The sequence below is a fragment of the Tachypleus tridentatus genome, chromosome 8 (genome assembly GCF_004210375.1).
Source record: "Tachypleus tridentatus isolate NWPU-2018 chromosome 8, ASM421037v1, whole genome shotgun sequence".
Classification (NCBI taxonomy): Eukaryota; Metazoa; Arthropoda; class Merostomata; order Xiphosura; family Limulidae; genus Tachypleus; species Tachypleus tridentatus.
In genome coordinates, this window is record NC_134832.1 from 118,106,811 (window position 1) to 118,128,539 (window position 21,729).

The window sequence follows — 21,729 nt, forward strand, 5'->3', positions numbered from 1 at the left end:
TATGTTTAATCAAATTTCAAATCCCTAGCAAAAATCCTTATTCACGCAATACACTTTGATTATATATACTGTCACAGTTATAAAAGACGTAACGAATTTTTAGGATTAAAAACAATTAAAGAGGAAGAATGTCATTGGTGATTACTAATACCACGAAATCCAAGGTGTTTTACTGCTATTTAATATCGTTATTTATCTAATTAGCTCATCCCCGTTTTCGTAGAAACATGAAATAGCTAGAAGTTACCTAGTTACTTTAAGGATATAAATTTTTTTTTTGAATTTCGCGAAAAGTTATACGAGGACTATGTGCGCTGACCGTCCCTAATTTAGCAGTGTAAGACTAGAAGGAAGGCAGCTAGTCATCGCCACCTACCACCCACTCTTGAGCTACTCTTTTACCAACGAAAAGTGGGATTTACTGAAACATTATAACGCCCCCTCGGTTGACGGACGGTCATATTTGTTGTAACGGGGATTCGAAACCGCGACCCTCAAATCACGAGTTGAACGCTCTGACACCTGGCCGTGCCGGGCCGGTATGTATATAAGGTGTAATGAATTATGAAATTTTAAAAGCGACTGGTCAAGTGCTATTTTTTTTAAAGCTATTGTACAGTATAATCTTATACTATGTGTTTAAGACGGCTATGGTCAGAAATTGTTGTATTTTTATTTAAAGTATCACAGACTAAAGGAGCATGTATTACGATAAAACAACTTGTGAAGTATGACATTAATTAAATTTTGAATATTACTCGTTAAAACCCTGTGAGATAAGCAAGAAAGGAAGCCAATGGTAAGAGAGTTAATATAACTCTGGCAAAAACAATGTTATAAAAAATGAGGAAAAATAGAACACTCTTAAAATAACCTGAAATTATGAAGCTGACAAACTCGCCACCGACACACACTGCACAGTTGTGAGCAGCTATAGCTAGCTCTACGTAAATAATGACAGAAAAAAGTTCTCCGTTTCGCGTAGTGATATTGATCTAATAGCGCCACCTGATGTATGGCCTTAATAACATAATATGTAGTTTTTCAGTAATTATTATATTTCAGTGCCTATCAAAGCTTCATTTTTCATGTTAATAGTTGTTATGATTATTTTCCTACTTGGGGAGATGAAGTAAAAAAGATTATTCTAACTTTGAATGTAGTTTTCACCAATTAAAAACAAAGTTAAAAAAAAAGTAAAATATTTTTTAATGATTGTTTGTTTGCACAATGGGTTATCTGTGTTCTGCCCACCACGGGTATCGAAACCCGGATTCTAGCGTTGCAAGTCTGCAGATATACTACTGTAAAAGCGCGCGGGCGAAGATTAAAATGAGCTCTGTATTATTATAAATTACCTTTCTCACTAAAAAAAGATTGAACATACATCTATTTTTTTAGATATATGAAAAAATGCACTTTTTGTGGCTGGGGACCGTTTTACCTATAAGGTATAAAACAAACACCAATGATGTAAAATAGCACCTATCTAATTCATCACAATTACAAGTTAAGATAAGCACTGGATGTAGCGAATACATGTGTGTGTGTGTTTTCTTATAGCAAAGCCACATCAGGCTATCTGTTGGGCTCACCGAGGGGAATCGAACCCGTGGTTTTAGCGGTATAAATCCGGATACTTCTTGCTGTACTACGAATGCATGTAATTAAATCATTTAAATGCACAAGATAGAAATTTTCTAGAAGAATAGCGCAAAAGAACGTGGATACTAGTGAGACAGCGACGTGCATTGTGGTTCAATCCCTTCGTGAAAACATAAGCCACTGTTATTGGGTGCCGCAGTTCTGGTGAGTGCGGTGTGAAGCATTTTGGGCTAAATCACTCACCGTAGAGTAATAGTACATTATAAAAACATAAACGAACTTCGTTTACATTTGTTTTTACAATTTAGTTTTCTAAAATTACTTACTTTTTGAAATAAACAAAGTGAAATTCCCTGAAATATTTATTTTATAACCATGAAAAATCATTGAGTTTACCTTAGATGGCCTATTGATGTGGCTTGGTGGTGAGGACGCACAACTCGAAATCTGCGCTAGTAAGATCGAAACCCATCATCAAACATGCTCGTCTCTTTCAGAGTTTTTGTTTGTTTTTGAATTTCGCGCCAAGTTACACGAGGGCTATCTGCGCTAGCCTTCCCTAATTTTACAGTGTAAGAATAGAGGGAAGACTGCTAGTCATCACCACCAACCGCCAACTCTTGGGTTACTCTTTTACCAACGAATAGTGGGAATGACCGCACATTATAGTTCTTCCACAGCTGAAAGGGCGGACATGTTTTATGTGACGGGGATTCGAACCAGGAGCCCGTTTTTTTCAGCTGTGGGATCTGTATAACATATCGGTCAACTCCATTATTCAATGGTAAAGAGTAGCCCAAGAGCTGGTGGTGGGAGGTAGAGTTGTCAAAATTAGGGATAACTCGAGTAGCTTTACGCAAAATGCAACAACTTAATATGCAGATGAGCTTACTTTAAATCAAGTTGTTTAATTACAAAAAAATTGAACTCGCTCTTTCATCATTCACATTTGCACCTGTTTGTCAATGTGTTTATGTAAAGGGTTATGAACAACAGTTATGTATAATACACTATAACTAGAAGCACATCATAACTGATGATATACAAAGGTTGGCTTTTTACTGAAGGGGACAGTTTTACCTCCCGTCCCACTACTTAATTATTTTTTAGTTGAGGGTCAGTGTGGCTTAGTAACTTGTCCGCAGAACTACGAATATGAAGGTCCAAGATTAAAGTCGCTAAGTGTACTCTGTATTTTCAGCTGAGAGGACATCATAATCACGTCATTGGTGTAAGAATAACCGTATATAGGCGGATGCTGCTGAATTGGTTGAGTCCTCTCGGTAATGATAGTTGTATCAGAGCATTAGAGACCTCTAACCACAACGTTTAACCAACGTGTCTCATAAGATATCGATAAGATTGAAAATACTAACACCTTGCGGACAAAATATATTTTATGGCCTACAGAAATCACTTGTTTAATTAGTATAATTTTATAACCTACATTCGACTGACTGACACTAAACATACACTAGTAATCCCCTTACAAACAGAGAGAGATATAAAAATATTGACTACTACAACAACATATATATTTTTAAATTTATTTTAATGACAGAAATAGCAGGTGTAACATTAATATTTGAGAGCTGATCTGTTAGAAAACAATATTTGTTTAATTACCTTAGTTTTGATGTACAACTTGCATTATCAGAGGCATCAGTGTTTATCGTTGTTGACACCAGTTCATGTTGTTCTTGGTGCTACAAGCAGATATACTAGTCATTTCTGATAGTTATTATTTGTTTAATTTGTTTTAAGGTTAAGGTACATCTCAACCACGGATAATCAGCCCACAGACTTTGGCGTTTTAAGTTTTTAAACTTACCTCTGAACCAGTGGATAAGTGTTAATAGACAATGGGTCATGTTAGCTCTGTGCACCAGAAGCAGCTGTGGGTATCGATGTTAACAGATCGGACGGAAGCTTTATTGAAGATTGTTTTTATTTGTTTGTTTTTGAATTTCGCGCAAGGTTACATGAAGACTAGCCGTACTAATTTAAGACTCAAGGAAAAGCAGATAGTCATCACGATACACCGCCAACTCTTGGGCTGCTCTTTTACTAACGAATAGTGAATTGACCGTCATATTGTAACACCTCTATGGCCAAAAGGGTGAACATGTTCGGTTTCACAGGAATTCGAACCCGCGACTCACAGATTACGAGTCAAGCGTTCTAACAACCTGGCTATGCCTGGCCACTTATTGAAGAAAGAGTATTACAAATAATTTCATTTATGTTTTATAGAAGATATTCGATTGACGTATGAATTTTTGAAAAGAACCATTGAAAATACTTCAAGAATGCTCGAATCTGCTGGTTGTGTTTTTTTTTTTTGACAAATAGTTTTAAAAAAACAACATTGGAAGCTGTTATGATTTATATGTTATGTTTCCGTATACAAAGATTTCTAATATGAAGCCAACCAGAGCTTAAACTATAAAACAAAATTTGACTTGCACGTGATAATTTAATGAATAAGACTTTTATGTGAAGAAAGTAAACTTTCTCGGGACAGAATAACTGCCAGTGTTTCTTTAAAACTTTGATTTAGAAAAAGCAAATACAAATACTCATCGCTATTGCTAATACTCAAATTTCTGACACATATTTTAAATGGGAAACGTGTAGAACACAATGGAATAAGGTACCTTTCAGATTAAATGTGTAGAACGCAGTGGAATATGGTACCTTTTAGATAAAACGTGTAGACAGACAATGAAACAAAGTGTCTTTCATATGAGCTGCTTGAAAGCAATGAAAATTTATCTAATAAAATAAGAGGAAATCCTCACTAGCCATGGCTGTAATTAGATTTGAAATCGGTTAAGAGATGGAGCTATGAGCTGAAAGTTTATACAGTGGAACCCCTCTAAAGCAGCCACCTTCGGGACTGAGACAAACTGGCCTGATTAGAGGGTTCCACTGTATATAATTAGGGATTATGTAAACAAAAAAAGGGACTGTTATTGAATGACCGCTTTCAAGGGGTGACCGAATCTAAGGGGTGGCCGCTTAGAGGGGTTCCACAGTAGTTGAATAAACAGATCTGGTCTGTAAACCGTTATGTCGCGGCTAAAAGAAACCGTGATTTCCTTTCTTAAGAGACGTGACATAGCCTTGTTGCCAGAACGCTCTGTGAATCATGGGGTCGAAACCCGTCGCTGAATTTGCGTGGGAGTATTATAACATGAGTAGGCTCACTATACTTTGATAACGAGTATCCTAAGGGTTGGCAATAAATAGTGTTCACTACGTGCATTCCGTTTTCTCTATGACTTTTTGAGAAATTTATCGCAAATTGTCTTCAAGTAGCTTGGCGCGAATATTTAGCAAAATGTTTCTTATGATTCATAATGTTTCAGTAAAAATACAACAAAATTAGGAAAATATTACTTCTAAGAAAAGAAGGAGAGTGCAGTAAAATTTAATTCGAAATCCAGGAATTTCCAGGGCCAAAAGGTCTCCATTTTTATTTACCTCCAACACCTACGTTCTGATGGGTTTTTTTTTTGTTGTTGTAAAGTCCGTACGAAATATCAAAGATATGCTGATATAGAATGTTTAGGCATATCCGAATGCAGGGCTATGTGTTACTGGCCGGCCTGGCATGACAAGGTGGTTAAGTTGCTCGACTCGTAATTTGAGGGTCACGGGTTCGAATCCTCGTCACACCAAACGTACTCGCCATTTCAGCTGAGGGACGTTATAATGTGACGGTCAATCCCACTATTCGTTGGTAAAAGAGTAGCCCAAGGGTTGGCAGTGGATGGTGATGACTAACTGCCTTCCCTCTAGTCGTACACTTCTAAATTAGGGATGGCTAGCACAGATAGTGCTCGTGTAGCTTTGTGCGAAATTTAAAAAACAAACAAACATACAAACATTTGTTACTGACAACTATTAGTAGAAGGAAAAATGTATAAGTAACAAAATTATAGTGCAGAACGAAACTGTCCAATAAACGTTGGTTTCTATTGTGAGTTTCTCATAAATTTGCATAAATGTTTCAATCGAAACATAATTTTGTTTAAGGACGAAGAGAGTTATACGTTTATGCATTTGAAAGACCTTGATTTAGCCTTTGTACCATGTCATCATTTCGGGTAACAAATGGTTCCCAGCATATCTAAACAACATATATATGTAAGCAAAATGTGTTTGAAGAGCTGACATATTCCATGCGTTTAGCGAGTATGTTAAACAAAATAGATAAAACAGAAAAGTCAGCACGATGTGAGTATTTTCATCTTAACAACTAACGAAAGACAGGAGGATCTACAAAAAACAGTCGACATATTGGAAATTGTATAAAAATAAACCTTGAAACATAAATCATGTAAGTGTTTTCGCGCAAACATCATTTGTAAGAGAATCTTAATTTTATTTATAAAACTGAATGTCTAGCCACCTATACTCACTAATAGTATTAAAATCTTCCAATAGATGGCAGGACCATAACATCACGGTACATGTTCACTGCTTGTTTTTTTAATTTCGTGCAAAGCTGTACGAAGACTATCTGCGCTAGCAGTGTAAGACTAGAAGGAAGGCAACTAGTCATCACTACCCACCGCCAACTCTTGGGCTACTCTTTTATCAAGGAATAGTTGCGATTGACCGTCATATTATAACGCGCCCACGGCTGAAAGGGAGAGCATGTTTGGTGTGATGGTGATTCGAACCCGCTACCCTCAGATTAGGAGTCGAGTGCCTTAACCATCTGGCCATTGCTCACTCCGCCCCTAATAAGAACTTTATTTGCGATAAAGTATTCATCATTTAGACAAATTGCATTCATAGGAGAATAAAAGATGTTAAACAAGAAAACACATCTCTAAATTCAATTTTTTCGATAACGATTTGTAACTTCAATAAAGACAGCTGCCATTTTAATTGTAACATTCAAACTACTACCCTATCTTATCTGCAGAAACAGATAAACTTAACGAGTACGGAGGAACATCGGTACTGGTTTTTTCATACAATGTCGAATAACCTTGAAATACTTATCGGATTCGATATACAGTGTGTATTCCTCAAACACTTGATATGAAGCGATGTTGATTTTAAACATTAAATCATCAAATTTCTGGTAAAAGTTGAATGAAATATCATTAATCAGGAAACTGGAAAAAATCTCTGAGTTATCAAAACTTGTTTGTAAAGTGTTCGAGGCCCGGCATGGCCAGATGGTTAGGGCGCTCAATTCGCAATCTGAAGGTCACATGTTCGAATCCCCGTCACACGAAACATATTCGCTTTCTCGGCCATTGGGTCGTTATAATGTGACGATCAATCCCACTATACATTAGTAAAAGAGTAACCCAAGAGTTGGCGTGGTTGGTGATAACTAGCTGCGTTCCCTCTAGTCTTTGCTAAATTAGGGACGGCTGGAGTAGATAGCCCTCGTGTACGTAGCTTTGCGTGAAATTCAAAAACAAACAAAAAACAAAATGTTCGAATACAAATTCGTGGCAATTCCTGCTTGAAACATGTGTATAATACCTGTATAATACCGATGCTTGAAAAATAATATCGTGATGGATTTTATATGAAACTTCGTTTGTACGTTTTTAAGTTAAGCACAAAGCCACAGAATGTGCTATCTGTACTCTGCCCACCACGGGTGTCGAAAGACGGTTTGTAGCGATATGTCTGCAGACATACCGCCGTACCACTGGGGGCGTACGAGATTTTAAAACTTGAATAAAAGTATGTTTCTGATATAATAGTTGAAACACAATATTTTGATGAATTTTGTATGAGATTAAAAAGAAAAAGACCGTATGTTACGTACATCATATCAAATAGATACAGTAAATAATTTCGATTTTTAAATTATCACACACACCCCCAGTGGCATAGCGGTATGTCTGCGAACTTAAGCCGCTAGAAACCGTGTTTCGATACCCGTGGGGGGCAGAGCTTTATGCTTAATAAGTAAAACTTACATTATATGTTGATTTTCAATTTTTACTTACACGATTTTACGTTTTATCAGCCCATATTACGTTTCGCGTTACGAAGCGCCATGAAATTTGAACTGCATCACATGTTAACGCTGTTATTAAAATATGGTAAAACGTGTTTTACATTTCTTATAAACTTAATAAAAATATCTATAGTACCAAATTAGAGCCACGTAAACAAGAATATTTCAGAACATGCCATCAAACCTGTGAAAAATCTGATTTAAAAATAACAATTATTTGAAAACAGACTGAGTAGAAATTGGAGAAATCTTATTGTGTAGCTGGCACGAAAACGTTCATAATGTATAATAATTCCCAATATTAATCTCTCGCTCACACAAACATATTTCGAACAATAAATTCTACCAAGCACATCGGAGACAGAGATTAACTTAGTTTCCTATGAACATAATAAAAATGGTAATATATCGCACGTGAGCACGTGTACGCTGCAGAGAATAGCCCTACAGCTGTACTGCTTCTCACGTGAGCGTACATGCTGGAAATATTACGACAAACACCTACATCACTCGTTGCGAAAACATCTACATTAAACTCTCAGAAAGCTAAGCCTACAAAACGTTGAGAAGTCCACTTCCAAAGCTGTTTATGATTTTCGGATATGTTTCTCAGCCTGCTGCCGATTCAATTAGCGAAATAATCCGTAGTTTAGCCATAATGAGCGACAACACGCAATGGTAATTCTGCATAAGAGTACAGCTATTATAATTCTGTTCGAGCCAAGACCAACAACACCGAAATTGAAAAGACGTCACGTGACACACACTAGCCCTTTCAAGCTGACTGATAATTTATACTGCGCCTTTGTTTTCCTGCTAAGTCTTACGTTTCTCCGGAATCAACATCACATATTAACAGCTGTTTTGTGATGTGATCTTAAACACTTCCCAAATAGCTGCTGATTACGTTCTTGTTTTCGTGTTTTACACATATTAGCGACAAGCGCTAAACTTCAAACACTTCATAAAGAACTTGCTTGTTTTTCTTTTCTCTAAAATACTTTATATGATTCTATCGGCAGTAGATATAATAAAATTAACTCGAATGGAAAGACGGATTCAGGCGGTAATGAAAAATTGACTTACGTGGTATTTTGTCTGATCGTCTGTTTTTAAACAAAAATCTTTGAAATAGGTCCTCCATGTTTTACGCATCGTGGGTATCAAAACCTGAATTTTAGCATTATAAACCAATTAACGGCAGGTGGTTTAGGTACTACCTTAAAGGAGATTTAGGTAGTAGTTTAAAGGTTATTTAGGTGATAGTTTCAGGCCTAGTATTCAGTGCTGTTTGTATGCTTGTTTATTTGTTTAAAAACAGGATGGAAAAAATATATCCTAACATAACAACAGCCGTTTTACTTTGTAAAAATTTGATTGTCCAGTATAAATTCTAACACATTACCTCTTTTAAGAGTTAGAGAACTAGACCGCAGGGCTAGATGCTTTCTTTTGTTCTCATGGGTTGAAACCTGACTGCTTTTGAGTGAAATGCGATGCTTTGTGCAACTCTATCTCCTGTACAAGAGCGTTAAATATGCAAAGTGAGCTGGGAAACGAAAGTAGAATAAAAGCCATGCAACAATCAATGAATTACCTTGTTTATAATAACACACTATTGATTGTAGTTGTAGTAAAAACATAGCAACAATAACACTTTCACAGCAGAAAGTATTTACAGTGATGGGAGTCCTCTAGAAAGGACAAGAGGTGACATTTCATTTCACGAAACATTGCATGTATTATCATATAAACTTGATATTGTAGTTATATTAAATATTTTATGAAAACCGCAAATGTTTGTTTGCGTTTAACACTCCTACGAAAAGACGTTTCTAGTCCTGATTTCTCCAAGCCCGTTCCCCTGGTTGTGGTTTCGCTAGATAGTAGATAGGGACAGTGGGAATCTCGTTAATCCATTCATTAATGGGTTTAAATGGCAATTTCATTTAAATACAAAATTATTAGCCTAATATTAATAACCTTTCAAGTTGCTCTGGGGCCTATTAGGCCTCACTTTTCGTAGGAGTGTTAAGCATACGTAACACGTATTCATGTAGCTGTTGACTCACATTGTAAAAGATAATCCCATACACACGTGTGCTCCCTCCCCCTTCCCCCTGCCATCTACGTTTACAATATAATCCTGTGCTAGAAGAAGAAGGAAAGATAGAGCACGAAATTTATCAAATATAATTCTTGAGATATTAGGAAGAAATATAAATGAAAATATAAAATTTTAAAGGCTTTACTATCTCTTAAGATACCATATTCAATTTCGTTTTTTATTCATACACAGTTGGCATGAGAAAGATCTATCTAATAGGCCTTTTAAGTTTAGTGGGTTTCCTTTTGATGTGTAATCGAAAAACTTTACTGAAAGGAATAATAGCACTGGCGAGGATCACCTTGACACGTATGATGCTGGTTAAACAGAACATAGAAGCAACCACGTGGAGAACCGTTCTAAAAGTAGTGCTGCATAAGACATGAGACCCGATATTGATTAAATATACGTTTATCTTTTATTTTATTATTTTTTGTCGATAATTTAATTTCTGTACATTTATGCTTATTAATTCAGCTGTTCTTTCTCTCTAGCTTCCCGGTTTCTTGTAACATTACCACGGAAATAATAATGTACATTTGTTACAATGGATCGACTTCTGTTTGATAATTAAAACACTATAATTAGTACCTGTGTATGGGTTTTAAAAATTAATTTGTTATTATTAAATAGATCAAGGGTGTTTGAGGATTAAGGCTGCGTGACGATTATTAAGAGAAACAGCATATTTTATAGCCCACGTGTCAATTGTGAAACAAATGCAAACTCTTATAAGATTCCATCAGTCTTTTTCTTTACAGAACAAAAAAAGACAACGAAATTAGAATAATATCGAACAATGAAAAGTACTAACAATATTCATACGCAAAAACAATGATTTGAAAAGTCTGACTTTTAAACAACAATAGAAAGTCTTTTGAAGTCTTGTTATCAGCTTAGTTTATTAATGGAAAATCTAAAACTTAATTAAACGTGTCTTTCGCGCTTCATTTCACAAACTAAGTACGTTGTGCTTAGAACATAACCGAGTTGACAAGTACCAGACAGATTTTCTTAAACTTCCAATATACAATTTCTTGGTGAATCATTTTATTAAAAGTTTAACACGAGTCCCCTAACCCTTCTCTTCTGTCGTTCGTTTCTGGACGACTTCGATCGTAAGCTGTGTGTTTTCCAAACACAATATCTGCTGTCTCATGGTGTCTTGAAAAAATGATCAATAATATTTTTACGTCCATACTCTGATTCGTTGTTTCGTTTTGCTTCTTGCACGCGTGATTTATAAGTGAAATAAATAGACAGTTGAGTTTTGAGCGGGGGAACTTGAGAGGGTTTTAACAGGCTACAGGTTGCAACAAATTAAAGTGAATTAAACCGTAAAAGAAAATCGAACGCTCACCACAACCCTAGCAGCTCTGTATATTAAAATGTCGGAAAAGCGTCGGGGAAACCGTACCCAGAGACCTCTGTTGGTAGCAAAGGCCACAACAAGTTTGTAACTTAGTTAAGCTGTTCCTGATGCTTCAGTGGTTAACTTCTGCAGACTAAAAGCTCTAGTATTGTTATTTTCACTCGTGCGGAGATAACTAAATGAACTGTATTACATTCTTTATAATCATCGCGCACATGGTCGTTCACGTGCATGATGCTCATGCAGTTGTTAAGTGCTCCATTCGTTGGATTATAATAAAAATTAACATTGCCATGTTCTGCTGTTAGGAAGAGGAAGTTAGATTGCATGGTCCTTCACCAGCGTTGTGCTATCTTATATTAAGATAGCAGACAAAGCTGAGACTTTATAGACAGAAGTAAGAGGAAGGAAGATGATATCCTCCTTACTTCCTGGGAACATCTTCCTGTGTATTATTTCCAGTCTTGCAGTTTCTCAGATTGGACTAGCATTGTATGTAAGTGTATATTTGGACTGACACTATATATCTTCTTAAGACCATACAATCACTTCTATATCCTAGATATATTTATAAAATATTCACATTCTAAATTTCTACTTGGTGTCGTATTGTAATGGTAAAAAAAATTTACGTTTCCAGACGGTTTGTTTAAAAATTTTGTTAATATAGATCGAGGAGTGAAGAGTGTTTGTTGAAACTACCTACAAATTCTAGTGGGGAGAAGGGATTGACGTCACCATGGTGACAGTAATTGTACTCTTTACAGAATAACGCGTTTATTAAACTCGCAGTACACGATAGGCGTTAATCCATACTAACTCCAAGTGTTTCCAGAATTTTATCATTTTTTCGCGATAGGATAGAAATTGTTGTGAAATATGTGTGAGCTAAATCATGTGAACCCATCAGTCACTGTCATGACAACGTGAACTGTAACATCGAAGAAAGTCACGCGTACTACGTTGAGCTAAGCAACATTAATCCAGACAGAAATGGCTAGTCCTAGTAAGATGATTTTGACGTACATCCGGTCATTTTATTCTCGGAACTCTGTGAACTCCAGAGCAGACAAAACAACACAGACTTTTTACTACAGTTCCGAAGAAACACAGTCCGCCAGAACATCCAAATCTTCGAGTATTGTTTCGCGTTCTCACAGAGGGTCTCACGCGTCGCGGGGAAGGTGAGTAGCGGACCACATTCTTTATCATTGATACTTTTTCTCTTACAGAAAAATTAATCAGTTTTGTTTTGTTTTTGTTGTATCTCATTTTATTAGCTTTTCTTTCTTCTATTAATTATGTTGAGAAAGTAACAACTTAGCTAAGCTGCCGACTTGTGAAATATGACCAAGACCACAACTTCTCAGATGTGACCAAGTTGTTAACTTTTCAGATATAACTAACCTGTTGACTTCTCAGACGTGACTAAGATATTGATTTTCCAGAAATGACTAAGATGTCAACTTTTCAGCTGTGACTGAGATGTTGACTTTTCAGATGTGACTATGATGTCAACTTTTCAGATTAACTATGTCGTCAAATTTTGATATTTGACTAAGCTATTGCCTTTTCAGATATGACTAAACTGTTGACTTTGAAGATTTGAAATGGAAAGGAACATTCTATAGAGCAACTTTATTGAATTACTACGATTCGAGTTAATAATTCTTGTTTATTATAATATACCTTGGACGAGTCTCCAGTTTAATATGTAATGTGTTACGATTTCAACTAGTCCGAAACTGAGTTAAATTTGAATTTAGGAGTGAAATAAATGTCGAGACGTATCAAATTGAAAAACACAGTTTTCTTTCTTAATATAAATATATTTTAATACACAAACAATAATACAATATAAACAAGTTACACAAACTTTCAAACAATATTGAATCTTCTGAATATTTTATTGACGGTTCACGAGGAGCGAATTAATTTAGAATTGATATCAATACAGTTCATTTAACGGAAGCTATCTTTTCACTGATCACACGTCCGATGTTAATACGCTGCAGTTAAATCATTTGTAATGCTCGAAATTTATAACATTTCCTGATCAGATATTTATAATTTCTCGATTAATAAGCGTTAATCACAGTTATAGCTTCAAAGTTTATAAAAAGTTCACAGTATATCAACTGTAGCAAACAAACATTATATACTGTTCCTTGAGGCAGCGGTTTATAAACGTTAAGAAGAATTGTTTGTTTTGTTTTTTAGAATTTCGCACACACCTACTCGAGGGCTATCTGTGCTAGCCGTCCCTAATTTAGCAGTGTAAGACTAGAGGGAAGGCAGCTAGTCATCACCACCCACCGCCAACTCTTGGGCTACTCTTTTACCAACTAAGAGTGGGATTGACCGTAACATTATAACGCCCCCACGACTGGGAGGGCGAGCATGTTTGGCGCGACGCGGATGCAAACCCGCGACCCTCAATTACGAGTCGCACGCCTTAACGCGCTTGGCCATGCCGGGCCCCGTTAAGAAGAAGTTTTAGGAATTTCAGTTGGTCCAACCATACGCTAGTACTTTTATATAACATATATTGTTAATTCCTACACTCTAAAATCTTCTACAAATACAGGGAATAGACGGGAATTTTGCACTACAGATTTAACAATATATGTTACATGCATTTACAAATATAAATTTAACTAAAACATTTTTTTTAAATTTCGCACAAAGCTACACGAGGGCTATCTGCGCTAGCCGTCCCTAATTTAGTAGTGTAAGACTACAGGGAAGGCAGCTAGCCATCACCACCCACCGCCACCTCTTGGGCTACTCTTTTACCAACGAATAGTGGGATTGACCGAAACATTATAACGCCCTCACGGCTGAAAGAGTAAGCATTTTGGTATGACGGGGATTTGAACCCGCGACCCTCAGATTACGAGTCGAATGCCTTAACCCACCTGACAGTGCTGAGCCAACTAAAACAAAAAACATCGATATTAACTAGATATACACTGCTGGCCAAAATCTTAAGACCAATGAATATGAAGAAACAATACGCATTTTGCGTTGTTAGACTCAACAACTTATTTGAGTAGAATAATATGAAAATTCAAAATATGAAAATAAGAAAAGGGAAAATAAAAAAAAAACAAACTTTTAAGACAGTTTATAGGGAAAATGTGAACACTATGAAATTAGCCTAAATACTAGCTGGTCAAAAGTTTATGACCATACTAAAAAGAAGTCCTAAACAGGGTAGGAAATGCCCAACAAGAAGTCTCAGTAGTGAGTTGCACGGTCGTCATTGCGAATAACTGCAAATATTCGCTTTGGCGTAGTCGATACAAATGGTGAAGATGGCTTCACAAAGATCATGCACTGTTTGGAATTGACGTTCATTTCTATAGACTTCCCTTGTCTTCCCTTGAAACATTTTCAATGGGGTTCAGTTCGGGCAAACACGCTGGATGGTCCAAAAGAATCACGTTATTTGCCATGAAAAAAGTCTTTTGTCCTGCGGGCATTGTGGATTGCAGCATTGTCCGGCTAAAAGATCCAGTCATTTCCACATAAGGCAGGGCCTTCATTCTTTGTCCGTAAGGGTCTTAATGTGGTTTGATGATCGGTTGGTGTTTTGCCGGACAACCCGTCGAATCCCCTTGCTCAACGCCGTCGAAATTTTCTTGGGCCGAACACTTGAAATTTTCGTTCTGTATCCCTCAGGATCTTTTAATAAATTTACAACAGCAGTTTTACTACACCCAATCTCACCAGCGATGTCACGTTGAGACCTTGCTTTTGCAGCTCGACAATTCTGCCACGTTCAAACTTTGTCAACTTTTTAGCTTTTGCCATGTTTTTACTCAATGTAACACAGGAGATGTCAGTGGGAGATGTTGACAACGCTAATGCTTGAACACAAATGACTAAATTTTGTTACGTGTTTACCGATTAACGCTTCGTTTCAGTATGTTCTTAAACTTTTGACCACCTAGTATTTAGGCTAATTTCAAAGTGTTCACATTTTCCCTATTAAATGCTAAAAAACTTTTATATTTTTATTTTCCCTTTTCTTATTTTCATCTTTCGAAGCTCTACTCCAATAAGTGGTTGAGTCTAACAACGCAAAATGCGTATTGTTTCTTTAAGTTCATTGGTGTTAAGATTTTAGCCAGCAGTGTATAATATAAGAAAGAGTAAATCCATCACATCCTCTGAAAATCATTTTTATTACAAATAGGTAATCATAAGTGTTTATTTACAGAACTACAAAACTATTGTAATTATTATTAAGATTAGGTTTGAGAGAATACCTTCAGATGGCTTAGAAATACGCTTGAGGTCTTATAACACTAAAGTATTAGGTTTGATCCCTGCAATGAGCAAAGCACATTGTCTAGTGTACAGCTTTGCGCTTAACAATAAATAAGTAAAAACAACTTTCAGAGTATAAATTAGATATTTCCCCAGAATAAAACTCGAGACCTAAACGGCCCGACACGGCCAAGTGGTTAAGGCATTCAGTTCGTAATCTGAGGGTCGCAGGTTTGAATCCCCGGCACACCAAACATGCTCTCCCTTTCAGCTGTGGGGGTGTTATAATGTTACGGTCAATCCCAACTATTCGTTGATAAAAGTGTTTTTTTTTTTTTTTGGAATTTCGCACAAAGCTACTCGAGGGCTATCTGTGCTAGCCGTCCCTAATTTAGCAGTGTAAGACTAGAGGGAGGGCGTCATCACCACCGCCAACTCTTGGGCTACTCTTTAACCAACGAATAATGGGATTGACTGTCACATTATAACGCCCCCATGACTGAAAGGGCGAGTATGTTTGGTGCGACGCGGGCGCGAACCCGCGACCCTCGGATTACGAGTCGCACGCCTTACGCGCTAGGCCATGCCAGGCCCGTTGATAAAAGAGTAGCCCAAGAGTTGGCGGTGGGTGGTGATGACTAGTTGCCTTCCTTCTAATCTTACACTGCTAGCGCAGATAGCTCTCGAGTAGCTTTGCGCGAAATTAAAAACAAATGAAACGAAACTTAAACATTAATTAAGTTTTTTATTAAGTAAACATCGTTTTTTAGTAATTTTATAACAAAATAACGAGTTTTTTACACCACTTTTACATTACCTAAGCTCATTTATCGTGTCATTCGAGTACAGAGTATTTCAGAAATTTTTTGTCTGATGCAATATTATAGGAAGAATGAAAAGAGATGGACCAATCATAGCTAACTTGACGTGTTAAACATTTGTTCAGGAACGAGGAATGGCTAAGATTATTGGTAATATGGTCTACAATATCCTCGTTTTAAGTAATAATACCGTATATCACTTTAATCCAAAGGTATCAATAATGTTTTAAAGTTCTTTACAAGGACCTAGAGCTGTAGCCTAGAACACAAGAGGCTATAATCTACACAAAACTAATGATATCAAGTGGCGATCAAAAGAACAGCTAAAATGGATAAACATCGCTTCGTAATGAAATAGTAGTAGATGTTGCTTTACTGATTGATGCGTCATAATCCTCACATTTATGCAAATATTTTGAGCCCTATTGAGACTTTATTAACTAATTATGATGAAACTATGATAGAAAATCCTTCAACTGGTAAATTAATGTTTCGAGTCAGTTATTAAAAGACAGAACAAACATAAATATGGAAAGTTTCACGTTTGTATGGAAGTACACAGTCAATGTGGTTATGCGCTACACTATTATGTGTATCCATATGATGTGTGTGTCTTTTATATGTTATCCAACCGAAGATTTCTTTTAAAGAAATCAATTACATTTGGACCCAATAGCTGTGAAAAATATGTGTGAGCCATTAATGAACAACCACATTATTTTATTTATTTATTTGTTAATAGTTTCTCTGTTGAGGTAATGACTCCATCTGGTGACTAGGAAGATGAACTGTTTGATAGGTGGTTGGTGGTTGTACAGTTATTTTGGTTTTTCTTTAGGTATGAATTATTTATATTTTATAAAATATTTCAGTACTTATTTACACATAAAATAAAGCATAATGAAATACTAGTTTCAAAGTTTAAAAACTAACTAGTATGAACTTACGGTTGTTTTATTTCACTCATTAGTGTGTTAGCTTGAGTTTTTGTTGTAACACTATTGCTGTTCTATTCCAGTTTTTATAATCCTTAATCTATTTTATAATCAAGTGAACATACAACTATGAGTGAAAACGTATTGAAAATAACTCTATGGCATTGAAAAGAATGAAAAGAATTACTACGTAACTGTTTTTTTTGTGTTGTAGTTTTTTGCGTCTTTGTAATTTTTATTTTCCCCCTAGTATTTATAACCATCCCTGATTAAATCCAAATAAAACAGCTTCTGTCAGTCTTTCAAAAATCAGTGCAGTGTTAGGTGTCCAGATATCTACACTTTTGGCTGGGTGAGATAGCATTATGTTACTGGCGCCATTTTTATGGGACCATTCATACTGTGACGCTGGTTGTCAAGTAACGTTTTCGTTGTTTTATACGACGCTATTGTTTTCCTTTCAAGAGCAGACAGAAAAGTAGGCTTAAAAGTTTGTAGAACTTCTCTATAGTGAAAACGATAATGTTTTACTTGATAAGCTTTAATCTAGACACCAGGTTGCCAACTGAAAATTTGCACCGACAGATATTAGTTAAGCTTTGTTTCATGAGTTTAAGAATAAGTTCAAAAAACTTCCGTGTTTTAGTGACTCGTTGAAAATAGTTTTCCTTGCTGTTGTTGTTTTGCCAGGGTCACAACGAAATACTAAACTTTATATAAAGCATGGATTTGTAGAGTTAGGTTCCTGAGATTAACATTTCAGTCAGACCCACTTCAATATTTAAAATGGTGACATGAGCTGGATAGTCTTTCTTGTCTGCTGGTAGAACGTAGGTATGTTTTGATTTAACGTGAAGCAGAGAATGATATTTCAGCAGAACAAGGTGTGACTGGAACAGTGCTGAATGTTTGGGTCAACTGAGAATAAGTTGGAAGCAGTTGAAAGATGCCATTCTCATAAATCCATTTATTTTGACAAATTATATCCTGAAGACAAATGGAGATTTTGTTTTTCTTGATCGAGAAGACCAACCACAGTCTTTCTTTCTGAAGATAATTGATTCTCATTCACTCCATAAAAGTCACAAAGTAATGAGACATCCTCTGTATTATCTTGGTTTCCTGGTTGCTTTATAACAGAAGAGAGACCGCAAAGAATATTTTGATCATCTTCATCGAAACGAGATTTAATTTACTCTTTAAAAGCTTAAACAGTGGGAAAAAAAGATGGCCTATTTTGCATAAGAGGTTGGACTATCAACATCTGTGGTAGCAAATGCAATTCCAGCTTCTAAAGCACTTTCTGTCGCTATTCGGCGGTGAGGAATGATCAGTTCTTTGAAATTAATATCCTGTTCTTCGTTAAGTATTGGGCCCGGCATGACCAAACGTTTTAAGGCGTTCGACAGGTAATCCTAGGGTCGCGGGTTTGAATCCCGGTCGCACCAAACATGCTCGCCCTTTTGGCCGGGCCCATTTTTGACGCACTATAGCTAGTTAATATCTCTCTTTCGAAACAGGGAAAAAGCGTTAGATTGTTTATTTGTTTTGAATTTCGCGCAAAGCTACTCGAGGGCTATCTGCATAGGTATAGTTCATTAAACTGGTTGACTGAATATTCCTATGTCAGTAATGCAATGAAACTCAGAAGTTGTCTTGGTAATTACTCCTTAGCAATTGTTATTCTAGCAAATGGCTTATATACATAACGTTCCAACTCTACTATGTTTGTTGTATTTCAGCTGGCTTATTGAGCTCTGGTATTGAGTGAAACGCGTCGTCAACAATAGAGGTGAAAGAAGTAATATGGTTGAAAAGTACTCTTTTCATCTGAATAGAAAAACAAACAAAAACATAATGGCCGAATAAAAAACGATATATTTCAAACTAGTAATGTTCGGTTATAACAAGTATAACCGTAACTTAATAGTTGGCTTATGAGTTATTCATGCAAAAAAGTTATTACAATATAAATGTGACTTTTCAAACACCTAAAGTTTAGCTCACTCGCTCCGTGACTTGCACACTGAATGGCAGTTTCTTCTTGACCTTTGGTCAATACTAACCATGTTTCATTACATATAACGCATTATAACCAATAAAATATATTTTTTAATACAATACATATAGAAAAGTGGAAATAATTCAATACCCTTATGTTTTCCATAACGGTGATATGCTGGCTAAAATCATTTATCTCTCAGTTCAATTGCTTCGTCTTTAAACGAGACATTTATTATGAGATTTCGAACCACGTCAAGTGTACGTATGTCTCACATTTCTGTGGATTGAAGATGTCTGTATAAATATGGAAGAAAGGGGGAGTTAGAATGGAGTAGAGCTCGATTACGTCGCCTACTGTGAGCAGTAATATTCAAGGACTTGTCAGTTCGTGAACTTATCTGCTCCTATTTGTTTGGAAGTTTGTCACGTGTTTACGAAACTTTAGACGATCTCTTTGTTTCGAGACAGACAAACTGACGCTGCTAAATATATTTTCAAGCAAAACAAAGGAGATTAGACAAGGCTTTGTATAATTTACTCTTGCATTCTGACCAACACTGTTCTGTGCCATTAAAGTTCCAAGAAATGTATAAGCGAACCACAGCACCACCTCCACATCTTAAATTCCGAAGATCGTGCCGTCGACACACAGTAGCTTACCTGTCACGGTAGGTAGACACTCCTGTTAGTAGAAATGGTACAAAATAAAAGCGCGTGCGAGTTTGTTAACAGCGTTATTAGACCTCCATCCCAGCTACTGGGATAAATATCATAAGTGTACAGGTTAATTATTACTCGCAAAACTGATACATCTGAAAACCAGGTGTGTGCTCTAGGTTTCTAGGCTAAACGTAACAATGTTAGGGTTAAAGAGCAAGGGAAATCAAGACTGATACAAAGATAAAAATATATGCTGGAAACTTTCAAAGACTTGAGTAAAACGCGAAAATTTAAATTAGTTTTTTAACTATTGTATGTACAGTTTACACATAAATATATAAATATATATATACATGTATGTGTGCGTACGTTTTTTTAGCTTTCAATAAAACGTCATATTTAAATTTTAACGGAGATTTTGTTTCACTTAAGAAGGTAAATGTGACTTACAAAAATGACTTTGTTTCAAAAATATGTTGAACATGGTAAATGTAGTAGAGATGGTTCTTACAGTGTCTGGTAAAAATGAACGCGGTAAATATAGAAAAGATGGTTCTTACAGTGTTTGGTGAAAAGATGAAGGTGGGAAACATAATAGAAATAGTTCTTCCAGTGTCTGGTAAAGAGATGAACGTAGTAAATGTAGTAGAGATTGTTCTTATTGTGTCTGGTGAAAAAATGAACGTGGTAAATATAGTAGAGATGGTTCTTATAGTGTCTGGTGAAAAGATGAACGAAGTAAATGTAGCAGAGATAGTTTTAATAATGTCTGGTGAGTAAATGAACATGGTAGATACAGTACAGATGAATATAAGAGATTGTCAACGTGGTATATACTACAAAAATGGTTCTCACAAAGTGTCTTGTGAAAGATGATAGATATTGTATAAATGGCTCTGACAGTGTGTCTGGTACAAAGACTGGCATGGTAGAATAATAGAGATTTCTGTGATAGAGTGTTTGGCTCAGTTAATTAACGTGGTAGATATGGTAGAGATGATATGATAGAGTATGTGGTACAAAGATGAACGTGGTAAATATAGAAAAGACAGTTCTAACAGTGCTTGGTACCAAGATCAACGTGGTAGATAGAGTAGATATGTTTCTGACAGAGTGCCTGGTACAAAGACGAACATGGTCGTTATTAGGACAATATCTCGTACTAACAAGATGAACGTGACAGATATAGTATAGATGGATATCAAAGAGTATGTGGTACAAAGATGAATGTGGTAGATATAGTAGACGTGGTGTTGAAAGAATGTTTGAAACAGAAACTTCAGACAGTGTGTCTGGTACAAAAGTAAACGTTATTGAGGTAAAACCTGTAGAATCTAGCTTGGAAGCTCATCTGTATTGTTGTTATTAATAAAATCATTACGTAATAAATTCACCAGCAAAAAGTTACACTTTACCCGCAGGAAGATAGAAAACCAACAACAACGTTTTAATCTACATTTTGATTAAACTTAATGTTAATAAATCTTTGAAATATATATACACATATAATTGTAGGGAAGAAACAAGTTGTGACATATATTTAACTAAAAAGAATAATGTTTGTTAGTCAGTTCGTGTGTGTATGTGTGCGTGTTAGCTGGCAAAGAAACACGATATTCCGATTGATTAATCTTACAGTAGTGTTTTACGTTTATTCGAGTATAAAACTACAACGTTTGTAGCATTAACTGAAAAGATAACTTCGGTAACATAGACAAACAGACAATGAAATAAACTACGTTATTTTTTACCTTTTCTTCACTTTTGAATAACGAACAAACATTAAATCCCAATACAAATTTCAGAGTTAACTATAAGAAAGCGCAAGATGTCAGTCAAAGATGGCGACTATCCACAAAACAAGGTGGATTTTTTTATTTAAAAAATGTTGTGTACAGAGAAATATTTCGTTCATAGTCTTTTAATGTTTTTACACTTCTTTACTTTAA

The 21,729-nt window shown here is 35.9% G+C and overlaps 1 protein-coding gene across 6 annotated transcripts in view; it reads left to right on the forward strand.

Moving 5' to 3' along the window:
- Positions 1-21,729, forward strand: part of LOC143223306 (3',5'-cyclic-AMP phosphodiesterase, isoforms N/G-like) — a 188,591-nt gene that overhangs the window by 65,661 nt on the left and 101,201 nt on the right. Inside the window, exon 1 of one of the 6 annotated variants that reach the window (XM_076451126.1) lies at positions 11,551-12,269. The exons of 3 other annotated variants lie outside the window; for them this stretch is intronic. In XM_076451126.1, coding sequence (XP_076307241.1) covers positions 12,079-12,269 — 191 coding nt within the window. In that variant the 5' untranslated portion in view covers positions 11,551-12,078. Of the gene's footprint in view, positions 1-11,550; positions 12,270-19,600; positions 19,789-21,729 lie in introns of those variants that run through there. 2 more of the 6 variants (XM_076451133.1, XM_076451132.1) reach the window with 2 other exon arrangements.